General features: G+C 45.6%; 1 protein-coding gene across 1 annotated transcript in view; it reads left to right on the top strand.

Annotated features, from left to right (window-relative positions):
• The first annotated feature begins 1,641 nt into the window (after positions 1-1,641).
• Positions 1,642-13,068, top strand: part of ZNF157 (zinc finger protein 157) — a 46,190-nt gene continuing 34,763 nt past the window's right edge. Inside the window, exon 1 of the mRNA XM_025372703.1 lies at positions 1,642-1,793. Coding sequence (XP_025228488.1) covers positions 1,722-1,793 — 72 coding nt within the window. The 5' untranslated portion in view covers positions 1,642-1,721. The remainder of the gene's footprint in view (positions 1,794-13,068) is intronic.

Raw genomic sequence — 13,068 nt, 5'->3', positions numbered from 1 at the left:
GGAGTATAGTGGAGTGATCTCAACTCACTGCAACTCTGTGTGTGTTTTTTGTTTGTTTGTTTGTTTTTTAAGGATACTGGGTTTTGTCATGTTGTCCAGGTTAGTTTTGAACACCTGGGGGCTCAAGGGATCCTCTTGCCTCGGCCTCCCGAAGTGTTGGGATTAAAGCCACGAGCCGCTGCACCTAGCCTGATTATTTATTTCTTTTCTTTTCTTTCTTTCTTTTTTCTTTTAGAGACAAATTCTTGCTCTGTCACCCAGGCTGGAGTGCAGTGGCACCATCAGAGGTCACTGCAGCCTCCACCTCTCAGGCTCAAGTTATCTTTCTGCTTCAGCTTCCTTAGTAGCTGGCACTACGGGTGTGGACCACTACACTTGGATTATTTCACTTCTTGTAAAGACGGGGGTCTCACTTTGTTGCCAATGCTGGTTTCGAACTACTGGACTCAAGCAACCTTCCTGTCTTGGCCTCCTAAAGTTCTGAGATTACAGGCATGAGTCACTGTGCCCAGCCCACTCTAATTATTTCATCTTCTCTTGTGTGAGCTAGAGCCCACAAAACAATTTTGGGTTATAGCAGACAGTACTAATTTTATGGCAATAGCTTCATCATTTTACTTTTTAGCATGGTGTTTCAGGGTTACGTTTCATAATTGATTTTTGTGGCATTTGAGTGATTTCCTTCTTCCCTGATTTCAGTTTGAGCTTACATTAGTAATGGCTGCTGAATTGCGTTGGATGCTTTTTTGGTGTAAGTTAATAGCAGAGTGTTTCCCCCTGTAATTTGTTGATGTAATATATAGCATTAGGCCAGGCACAGTGGCTCACGCCTGTAATCCCAGCACTTTGGGAGGCAGAGGTGGGAGGATCACTTGAGGTCAGGAGTTTAAGACCAGCCTGACCAACATAGTGAAAACCCGTCTCTACTAAAAATACCAGCATTAGCTGGGCGTGGTGGCGGGCACCTGTAATCCCAGCCACTAGGGAGGCTGAGGCAGGAGAATTGCTTGAACCTGGGAGGCGGAGGTTGCTGTGAGCAGAGATTGCACCATTCCACTGCAGCCTGGGCGACAAGAGCGAAACTCCATCTCAAAAAAAAAAAAAAAAAAAGAAAATACATAACATTATTAAGATTGAACCATTTTTTTTCTGGAAAGAAAAGGCTAAAAGCTTCCCAATAGAAGAATTTAAGAGGGATATTTCATCTAAGAGTGGAAAAAAAACAAAAGAAGGCAGAAGAAAGGATCGGCTAATTTCCTTTCATTTAGATTATCAGCTTTCCAGGTTTCCTGCCCTCACAGTCACCCACCAGGTCCCCTTGAACATGCCCATCACCTGCCCACCCCATGGGCCTTCAGCACCCTTAAGCACTGCCCCGGTTCTACTTCTCCTAAACCCAGATCTGCTTTGAACTTGAACTGAGGTGTAGGCTGGCTGAGTAGTAAGTGAAGCACCTGGTAGAGCCACTCAAGAAGAGACCCCAAGCTCATTAATTTGGCTCCAAATTTGATCATTTCATAATCCACCTTGGCTAATGCTCTGGGGATGCTGAACATTGTGGCATGAATGTGGGATGACACTGATGATACGGATGCTGTCCTTTTAGGATTTCTTGGTGTCCCTGTGGAGCCATTGAGCCTTACCCCTTACTGGAGGCTGCAGGACCCTCTACACACAGACAGCTGTCCAGCACGGAAGGTGGCCTGAGGCCCAGGGTGAACATGCCAGCTAATGGGACATCACCCCAGGGATTCCCTGCCCTGATTCCGGGAGAACCTGGCAGATCTTTTGAGGTGAGGAGGAGGATCCTATATTTTTTTCTATATGTTGTTTTAGTTTATCTATTTTTAGTTAAATTTATATTTTGGGATAATTGTAGATTCAAATGTGATGTACCATTTACCTAGTTTTTGTCCCCAGTAGTAACATCTTGTAATACCCAGGATATTGACATGCAGAGCATTTCCATCCTCACAAGGATCCCCCATGTTGTAATTAAACAGACACAACCACTTCACTTCCTCCATTACTCCTCTCTTAACTCCGGGGCACCACTAATCTGTTCTCCAATAGTATAATTTTTTCATTTCAAGAATGTTGTGGCTGGACGCGGTGGCTCACGCCTGTCACCTGTAATCCCAGCACTTTGGGAGGCCAAGGTGGGTGGATCACTTGCAGCCAGGAGTTTGAGACCAGCCTGGCCAACATAGTGAAATCCTGTCTGTACTAAAAATACAAAAATTAACCGGGTGTTGTGGTGCGCACCTGTACTCCCAGCTGCTCAGGAGGTTGAGGCCGGAGAATCGCTTGAACCTGGAGGCGGAGGTTGCAGTAATCCGAGATCACATCACTACACTCTGCCTGGGTGACAGAGTGAGACCCTGTCTCACACACAAAAAAAAGAAATGTTGTATTTGCTGGGCATGGCGGCTCATGCCTGTAATCCCAGCTCTTAGGGAGGCAGAAGCGGGAGGATAGTTTGAGCCTAGGAGTTTGAGACCTGCTGGGCAATATAGTGAGACCCTGTTCTCCATGAAAAGGAAAAAAAAAAAAAAAAAGGACAAAAACAAGATACTGTTGTATTATTCAGATTGTACAATATGTACCTTTTGGGACTGGCTTTCGTCATTCAGCAAAATTCTGTGGAGATATCAATAGTTAACAGTATATCAATAGTTCATTCCTTTTTTTTTTTTTTTTTTTTTGAGACAGAGTCTCGCCCTGTCAGCCAGACTGGAGTGCAATGGTGCAATCTTGGCTCACTGCAACCTCTGCCTCCCCAGTTCAAGCTATTCTCCTGCCTCAGCCTCCCAAGTAGCTGGTATTACAGATGTGCACCACCACACCTGGCTAATTTTTTGTGTCTTTAGTAGAGACGGGGTTTCACCATGTTGGCCAGCCTGGTCTCTAACTCCTGACCTCGTGATCCACCTGCCTCAGTCTCCCAAAGTGCTGGGATTACAGGTGTGAGCCACCGTGCCCTGCCCATTCCTTTTTCTGCTGATACTTTTCCATGGCATGGATGTACCACACAGTGTAACCATTCACTGGTTGAAAGACATCCTGGTTGTTTCTAGTTGTTGGATATTATGAATAAAGATCCTATGATAGTTTGTGTAAGGTTTTTGTAGGGATGTGATATTGTGAAATATATAATGGTATTTCCTGGCAAACAACTCCTAATATCCTCAGAATCTCTAAAGTAGTAAAGTGTCTTTTTGTATGCTAATGAGTTGACTGATGCCTGGCAGTCCCTAGGCAGCTTCCGAATGGGGCTGGTCACAAGAAAGACTAAGGTAGGTTTAGAGGGTTGGGACCCTCCAACCACCTGGGAGGGGAGAGGGTGCTGACAGTCAAGTCGATCCACAAGGGCAAATGATTTAATCAATCATGCCTACATAATGAAGCCCACCTAAAACCCCAAAAGAATAGTTTGGAGAGCTCTGGGTAGCCGAACGCATGGGGATTCCTGAAGGGTGGTGCACCCAGAGAGGGCATGAAGACTCCAGGCCCCTTCCCCCATGCCTTGCCCTGTGTATCTCTTTATTTGACTATGATTTGTTTGTATTTGTTTTTTGTTTTTGTTTTTGTTTTTGTTTTTTTTGAGATGGAGTTTCGCTCTTGTTGCACAGGCTGGAGTGCAATGGTGTGATCTCGGCTCACTGCAACCTCTACCTCCCGGATTCAAGCGATTCTCCTGCCTCAGCCTCCCGAGTAGCTGGGATCACAGGCATATGCCACCACGCCCAGCTAATTTTGTATTTTTGATAGAGATGAGGTTTCTCCATGTTGGTCAGGCTGGTCTCAAACTCCCGACCTCAGGTGATCCGCCTGCCTCAGCCTCCAAAAGTGCTGGGATTACAGGTGTGAGCCACCAAGCCTGGCCTGAATTTGTTTTTGTTTTTTTTTTTTTTTTGAGACGGAGTCTGGCTCTGCCACCCAGGCTGGAGTGCAGTGGCCGGATCTCAGCTCGCTGAAAGCTCCGCCTCCCGGGTTCACGCCATTCTCCTGCCTCAGCCTCCCGAGTAGCTGGGACTGCAGGCGCCGGCCACGTCGCCCGGCTAGTTTTTAGTAGAGACGGGGTTTCACCGTGTTACCCAGGATGGTCTTGATCTCCTGACCTCGTGATCCGCCCGTCTCGGCCTCCCAAAGTGCTGGGATTACAGGCTTGAGCCACCGCGCCCCGCCACTGAATTTGTATTCTTTAAAATATCCTTTATTGGTGGGAGAGGTGGCTTATGCCTGTAATCCCAGAACTTTGGGAAGCCAAGGCTGGAGAATTGCTTGAGTCCAGGAATTCAAGACCAGCCTGGGCAACAAAGTGAGACCTCATCACTACAAAAAATAAAACAGGTGGGGCACGGTGGCTCATGCCTGTAATCCCAGCACTTTGGAAAGCTGAGGTGGGAGGATTGCTTGAGGTCAGGAGTTCGATACCAGCCTGACCAACACGATAAAACCTCATCTCTACTAAAAATACAAAATTTAACTGGGTGTGGTGGCGGGCACCTGTAATCTCAGCTACTCGGAAGGCTGAGGCAGGAGAATCACTTGAACCTGTGAGGCGGAGGTTGCAGTGAGCCGAGGTCACACCACTGCACTGCAGGCTGGGCAAAAGAGTGAGACTCTGTCTTAAAAAAAAAAAAAATCCTTTATAATAAACCAGTAAACATAGTCAGTTTTGTGTTTCCTGTTGAGGGTAAGCGGCCACTGTCTGGGCTGGTGGCTCACAGGTAAAAGAATTTACCACGACAGTTGTAGGTAAAGAAAGGCAGATTTATTAGAGAAAGTAGGAAAATACATTGCAAGAGAGCAACGGGTAGAATCAGCAAAAGAGGAACTGACTTCGAGGAAACGAAGGCTTGCTGGAGATTTTATAGGATGGTTCTTGATCTGTTTGATAACGCCAAGGTAGCAGGGAGCTAACTTGCATTCTTCTATCAGCCGAGGTGTTTGATGATGAATTGGAGTGTTTGATGATAAGCAGGAAGTTTATGAGTTACGTACGTTATTTGCTCAAGAGTACTATATGTCCTGGGCCATAAAGAAAGACAGAGCCATAACTTAAACTTACCTGCGTCTTCTTTTTGTTTATATGCCCTGGACCAACTCCTTTTCCCTAATTAGGACTGCACATTTCCCTGAACTTTTTTTTTTTTTTTTTAAAGGCAAAGTCTCTCTGTTGCCCAGGCTGGAGTACAGTGACAGCTTACTGCAGCCTCAGCCTCCTGGGTTCAAGTGAGCCTTCCAAGTAGCTAGGACCACAGGTGTGTGCCACCACGCCCAGCTAATTAAAAAAAAATTTTTTTTTTTTGTACAGATGAGGTGCCATTTTGTTTCCCAGGCTGATCTTGAACTCCTGGCCTCAATCAATCCTCCCTCCTTAGCCTCCCAAAGTGCTGGCATTACAGGCATGAGCCACTACTCCCAGCCTTTCCTTGAGTTCTATGAGCCACTCTAGCAAATTAATTGAACCCTAGAAGGGGATTATGGGAAGTTTAACTTGTAGCTGGTCAGTAAGAAGCTCTGGAGTCTGAAGTGGGAGTAGTCTTCAGAACTGAGCCCTCAACCTGTGGGACCTGATGCTATGTCCTGGAAGATAGTGTCAGAATGGAATTGAATTGGAGGACACCCAGCTGTTGTCTACTGCAGAACTGACCTCTTGCTTGATGTGTGAAGAAAATTCCTCACTCATCTGTTGTCACAGCGTGTTATGAGAGTCTAGTAGGAGAAACTATGTTTGTATTTCTACTCCTACACAGTGGGGTAAATGCATGCGAGGACAATTGCGGGATTATATGCCAAGTGCATATAGAACAGAATTAATAGACAATCTTTTTTTTTTTTTTGAGACAAAGTCTCACTCTGTCGCCCAGGCTGGAGTGCAGTGACGTGATCTTGGCTTATTGCAACCTCTGCCTCTCGGGCCCAAGTGCTTCTCCTGCCTCAGCCTCCCAAGTAGTTGGGATTACAAGTGCCCGCCACCACACCCTGCTAATTTTTTATATTTTTAGTAGAGACAGGGTTTCACCACGTTGGCCAGGCTAGTCTCTAACTCCTGACCTCAGGTGATCCACCTGCCTTGGCCTCCCAAAATGCTGGGATTACAGGCGTAAGCCACCACACACAATTTTTTTTTTTGGATGAGACGGAGTCTCTATCTGTCACCCAGGCTGGAGTGCAGTGGCACAATCTCAGGTCACTGCCACCCCCGCCCCGGGTTCAAGCAATTCTCCTGCCTCAGTCTCCTAAGTAGCCCGGCTAATTTTTTTGTATTTTTAGTAGACACAGGGTTTCACGATGTTGGCCAGGTTGGTCTCGAACTCCTGACCTCAGGTGATTCGCCTGCCTCAGCCTCCCAAAGTTCTGGGATTACAGGCGTGAGCCCCGAGCCAGGCTGACAATCTTTTTTTTTTTTTTTTTTTTTGAGACAGTCTTGCTCTGTCACCCAGGCTGGAGTGCAGTAGCATGATCTTGGCTCACTGAAACCTCTGCCTCCCGGGTTCAAGTAATTCTCCTGCCTCAGCCTCCCGAGTAGCTGGGACTACAGGTGTGCGCCACCATACCCGGCTAATTTTTGTATTTTTAGTAGAGACGGGGTTTAACCATGTTGGCCTGACTGGCCTTTAACTCTTGACCTCGTGATCCACCCACCTCGGCCTCCCAATGTGCTGGGATTATAGGCGTGAGCCACCACGCCTGGCCGACAATCATTTTTAATAGTTTTAGAGGTACAGAAGAGTTAAGATACTACCTGTAATTCCATGTACTGTCACCTCCTCAACCCCGCAGTTTTCCCTGTTATTCACATCTTGCATTAGTGTGGTACATTTGTAAAAATTAATGAACCAATAGTGATATATTACTATTAATTATAGCCTACAGTTTACAGTAAGGCTCACTGCTTTGTGTTGTACATAGGGGTTTTGGCAAATAGATCATGATATATATCCACCAGTGCAGCTTCGTACAGTTTCATTCCGTTTCACCTGTGCTTCAGTGATTCATCTTGCCTTTTTCTCTGCCTGAACCTCTATCAACCACTCATTTTTTACTGTCTTTGTAGTTTTGCCTTTTTTTTTTTTTTTTTTTGGACACAGTGCCTCACTCTGTGACCCCGGCTGGAGTGCCACGGTGTGATCACTGCTCACTGCAGCCTCCACCTCCCAGGCTCAGGTGATCCTCCCATCTCAGCCTCCTGGGTAGTTAGGACCACAGGCACATGCCACCATGTCTGACTAATTTTTAGTATTTTTTATAGAGACACAATTTTACCATGTTGCCCAGTGTGGTCTTGAACTCCTGGGCTCAAGCAATTTGCCCACTTCAGCCTCCCAAAGTGCTGGGATTTACAGGTGTGAGCTATCATACCAGGTCTAGTTTTGCCTTTTCTAAAATGTCATATAGTTGGAATCATGGAGTATGTAGTCTTTTCAAACTGGCTTCTTTCACTTAGCAATTTGTATTTAAGGTTCCTCCATGTTTTTTTGTGGTTTGATAGTTCCATGGATTGCAGTGCCAGTTTGCTTAATTCCTTCACCTACCGAAGGGCACTTTCATTGTTTTTAGGTTTTAGCAATGATGAAAAAAGCTACTATGAACATTTCATGTGCGGATTTTTGTGTGAACATGTTTTGAACTCAATTGGCTAAATAACTAGGAGCATAATTGCTATGTCATATAAGCTTTATAAGCTTTATAAGAAACTGCCCAGGTGGAGCACAATGGCTCATGCCTATAATCCCAGCACTTTGGGAGGCTGAGGTGGGTGGATCACCTGAGGTCAGGAGTTCAAGACCAGCCTGGTCAACATGGTGAAACCCCGTCTCTACTACAGATACAAAAAATTAGCTGGGTGTGGTGGCAGGTGTCTGTAATCCCAGCTGTTTGAGAGGCTGAGGCAGGAGAATGGCTTGAACCTGGGAGACAGAGGTTGCAGTGAGGCGAGATCGTGCCATTGTACTCCAGCTTGGGCAACAAGAGTGAAACTCCGTCTAAAAAAAAAAAAAGGAGAGAGAGAGAAAGAAACTGCCCAACTGTCTTCCCAAGTTTTTCACCATTTTGCATTTCCACCAGCAATGAATGAGTATTACTGTTGCTCCACATCTTCACCAATGAAACCACTATTGCAAAATTGTAACTGAGACAGTGAAAGAGATCTGATCTAATCAGCTGCATCTTGCTTCATGCCTCCGAGCTGTCCTTGTTCATTCCTGGGCGTAGGCTGAACTAATTTAGGGAGGAACTTAGTTTGTAGTTTAAAACAAAGATGTTAACAGGCCTTTCCCAAGGCAAATCCCCTGCTTGCCTGGGGACTAGATTGCCTTTGTAGGACTAACAAATTAGCCACCCGACTAGAAATTATGGTTTAGGAGTCACGCAGCCGGAGACTACAAGATTCTGACCCTCCCTAAACTGCTCCTAAGATCAGTGCTTGAGATATTTTGCAGACCCTGCACTTGATGGATCAGCTGGCTCCACCCAGATCGATAAACTGGCTCATCTGATCTTGTGGCCCCCACCCAGGAACTGACTCAGCACAAGAAAACAGCTTCGATTCCCTGTGAATTCATCTTTGACCTGACCAATCAGCACTTCCGGCTTACACTGCCTCTCCGCCCTCCACCCCCCAAATTATCCTTTAAAAACTCTGATCCCCAAATGCTTGGGGAGACTGATTTGCGTATTAATACAACTCCGGGTCTTTGCGAATTACTCTGTGTGAATTACTTTCTCTATTGCAATTTCTCTGTCTTGATAAATCTGCTCTGTCTGGGCAACAGGCAAGGTGAACCCATTGGGCGGTTACACCAGCATTTGGTATTGTCAGCTTTTTAATTAATTAATTAATTATTTTGAGAGTGCAGTGGTATGATTACAGCTCGCTGTAGCCTCAACCTGCCTGGGTTCAGGTGATCCTCCTACCTCAACCTCCCAAAAGTAGCTGGGACTACAAGCATGTGCCACCATGCCTGGTTAATTTTTGTATTTTTAGTAGAGACGGGGTTTCACCATGTTGCCCAGGCTGGTCTTGAACTCCTGGCCTCAAATGATCCTCCTGCCTCAGCCTCCCAAAGTGCTGGGATTACAGGTGTGAGCCATCGTGCCCACCCATTTTTTTTAAAAAAAAACATTCTAATAGGTGTGTGGTCGTATATCCTTGTTTTAATTTGCAATTCTCTAGTGACATGATGTTGAGGACCTTTTTATATGCTTATTTACCATCTGAATGTCTTTGATGAGGTTATCTTTTCAGATCTTTTGCCCATTTTTTAATTGAGTAGTTTGTTTTCTTATTGTTGAGTTTAAGAGTTCTTTGTATGTTTTGGATACTGTAACCTCCCAATGGGTTCACCTTGCCCGCTGCCTAGACAGAGCTGATTTATCAAGACAGGGGAACTACAATAGAGAAAGAGTAATTCACGCAGAGCCAGCTATAGAGGAGACTGGAATTTTTATTATTACTCAAATCAGTCTCCCTGAAAAGTCGGGGATTGGAGTTTTTAAGGATAATTTGGTGGGTAGGGGCCAGTGAGTTGGAAGTGCTGATTGGTCAGGTCACAGATCAAATCACAGGAGTTGAAGCTGTCCTCTTGTGCTGAGTCAGTTCCTGGGTGGGGGCCACAAGACCAGATGAGCCAGTTTATGGATCTGGGTGGTGCCAACTGATCAATTAAGTTCAGAGTCTGCAAAATATCTCAAGCACTAATCTTAGGTTTTACAATTGTGATGTTATTCCCAGGAACAATTTGGGTAGAGTCAGAATCTCGTAGCCTCTAGTTGCATTACTCCTAAACCATTATTTCTAATCTTGTGACTAATTTCTTAGTCCTACAAAGGCAGGCTAGTCCCCAGACAGGAAAGGTGTTTGTTTTGGGAAAGGGCTGTTATCCTCTTTGTTTTAAACTATAAGCCAAGTTCCTCTCATGCTGGGCTCGGTGGCTCATGCCTATAATCCCAGCACTTAGGCTCACACAGGCGGATCACCTGAGGTCAGAAGTTTGAGACCAGCCTGGCCAACATGGTGAAACCTCATCTCTACAAAAATACAAAAATTAGCCAGGTGTGGTGGCCTGCATCTGTAATCCCAGCTACTCGGAAGGCTGAGGAAGGAGAATCGCTTGAACCCAGGAAGCAGAGGTAGCAGTGAGCCGAGATCGCGCCACTGCACTCCAGCCTGGGAGACAGTGCCAGACTCCATCTCAAAAAACAAAACTAAGTTCCTCTCAAAGTTAGTTTGGTCTGTGCCCAGGAATGAACAAAGACAGTTTGAAGGTTAGCAGCAAGATGGAGTTGGTTTAGGTTGGATCTCTTTCACTGTAATAATTTTCTCATTATAATTTTACAACAGTGGTTTCAATACAAGTCCTTTATGAGATAAGTGTTTTGCAAATATTTTCTCCCAGTCTGTGGCTTGTCTATTCTGTCAGCAGTGTCTTTCACAGAAGAGAAGTTTCTAATTTTAATAATGTACAACATGGCTGGGCGCGGTGGCTCACGCCTGTAATCCCAGCACTTTGGGAGGCCGAGGCGGGCGGATAACAGGGTCAGGAGATCGAGACCACGGTGAAACCCCGTCTCTACTAAAAATACAAAAAATTAGCCAGGCGCGGTGGCGGGCGCCTGTAGTGCCAGCTACTCAGGAGGCTGAGGCAGGAGAATGGCGGGAACCCAGGAGGCGGAGTTTGCAGTGAGCTGAGATCCAGCCACTGCACTCCAGCCTGGGCGACAGAGCGAGACTCCATCTCAAAAAAAAAAAAAAAAAAAAAGAATGTACAACATACTTTTTTTTTTTCTTTCACAGGTCATACTTTTGCGGTTGTATTCATATACATATATATATTTACAGAGATGGGGTCTCACTAGGTTGCCCAGGCTGGTCTTGAACTCCTGGGTTCAAGTGATCCACCCACCTCAGCCTCCCAAAGTGCTGTGATTACAGGCACGAGCCACTGCACTTGGCTGGTGTTGTATTTAAAAACTCATCACCAAACTCAAGGTTTCTTGGATTTTCTTCTTTGTTATCTTATAGAAATTTTATAGTTTTCATTTTACATATAGGTCTATAATCCATTTTGAGTTAATTTTTTTTTTTTTTTTTTTTGAGACAGGGTCTGCATTCTAGCCTTTGTCACCCAGGCTGGAGTGCAGTGGTGCGATCTCGGCTCACTGCAACCTCTGCCTCCTGGGTTCCAGCAATTCTGCCTCAGCCTCCTGAGTAGCTGGGACTACAGGTGCACACCACCACAACCGACTAATTTTTGTATTTTTAGTAGAGATGGGGTATCACCATGTTGGCCAGGCTGATCTCGAACTCTTGACCTCGAGTGATCCGCTGCATTGCCCTCCCAGTTTTGAGTTAATTTTTGTGAAACATATAAGGACTGTGTCTAGATTATTATTATTTTTGCATATGGATGTCCAGTTGTTCCAGCACCATTTGTTGAAAAGACTTATTTCTTCACCGAATTTCTTTTGCTCCTTTGTCAATGATCAGTTGACTGTTTTTCTGTGTATATATATTTCTAGGCTCTCTATTCTGTTCCATTGATCTATTTGCCTATTCTTTCACCAATACCTCTGCCTTGATTACTCTAGTTTTTTTTTTTTTTTTTTGAGACGGAGTCTCGCGCTGTGTCACCCAGGCTGGAGTGCAGTGGCGCGATCTCGGCTCACTGCAAGCTCCGCCTCCCAGGTTCAGGCCATTCTCCTGCCTCAGCCTCCGAGTAGCTGGGACTACAGGCGCCCGCCACCACGCCCGGCTAGTTTTTTGTATTTTTAGTAGAGACGGGGTTTCACCATGTAAGCCAGGATGGTCTCGATCTCCTGACCTCGTGATCCACCCGCCTCGGCCTCCCAAAGTGCTGGGATTACAGGCTTGAGCCACCGCGCCCGGCCGCGATTACTCTAGTTTTATAGTAAGTCATGAAGTTGGGTAGTCTCAGTCCTCTGACTTTGTTCTTGTTTAGTACTATGTTGACTATTTTGGATTTTTGCCTTTCCATATAAACTTTAGAATCAGTTTGTTGATAGCCACAAAATAATTTGGTGGGAATTTGATTGGGATTATGTTGAATCTCCTGATCAAGGTGGGGACAACTGACATGTTAACAGTATTGAGTCTTCCGTTTAGCAGCAGAGAATCCATACGGGTCTGCAGCAACCTCAATTCTTGCCTACTCAGAAGAAAGAATTTGAGGGGCATAAGACAGAGTGAGAGACCGGGACAAGTTTTAGAGTTGTAGTGAAAGTTTATTAAAAAGCTTTAGAGCAGGGATGAAAGGAAGCAAACTACACTTGGAAGAGGGTCAAGCAGGCGACTTCAGAGATCAAATGTGCGGTTTGACCTTTGACTTGGGTTTTTTTTTTTTTTTTTTTTTTTTTTTTTTTTTTTTTTTTTTGAGACGGAGTCTCGCTCTGTCGCCCGGGCTGGAGTGCAGTGGCCGGATCTCAGCTCACTGCAAGCTCCGCCTCCCGGGTTTACGCCATTCTCCTGCCTCAGCCTCCCAAGTAACTGGGACTACAGGCGCCCGCCATCTCGCCCGGCTAGTTTTTTGTATTTTTTAGTAGAGACGGGGTTTCACCGTGTTCGCCAGGATGGTCTCGATCTCCTGACCTCGTGATCCACCCGTCTCGGCCTCCCAAAGTGCTGGGATTACAGGCTTGAGCCACCGTGCCCGGCCGACTTGGGGTTTTATGCTTCCTGGGTCTATATTACTCCTCTGATTCTTACCTTGGGGTGGGCTGTCCGCATGTGCAGTGGCTTGTCAGCGCTTGGGAAGGGGCTGCATGCACATTGTGGTTACTGAAGTTGTACGCATGCTCACTTGAGGAGTTTTTCCGTTACCAGTGGAGTGTTCCTAAAGGAAGGTTACATACCAGTTAAACTCGGCCATTTTGCATCGTAGTGCACATGTCTTGAGCCCACTGGCCCAACTCCTGAGATCTTATTGGGAAGCTGCTGATCACCAGTTTCAGGTTTTTTTGTATCTATTGAGAGACTGCCTTTCCCTGGCGCCAGCTGCAACCAATTATTATTTTTATTTTTTATTGTTTTTTTTTCTTTTT

Source organism: Theropithecus gelada, chromosome X (assembly GCF_003255815.1).
Source record: "Theropithecus gelada isolate Dixy chromosome X, Tgel_1.0, whole genome shotgun sequence".
Lineage (NCBI taxonomy): Eukaryota > Metazoa > Chordata > Mammalia > Primates > Cercopithecidae > Theropithecus > Theropithecus gelada.
Note: the sequence above shows the minus strand (reverse complement) of the source record. Positions and strands in the feature narration are given on the sequence as shown.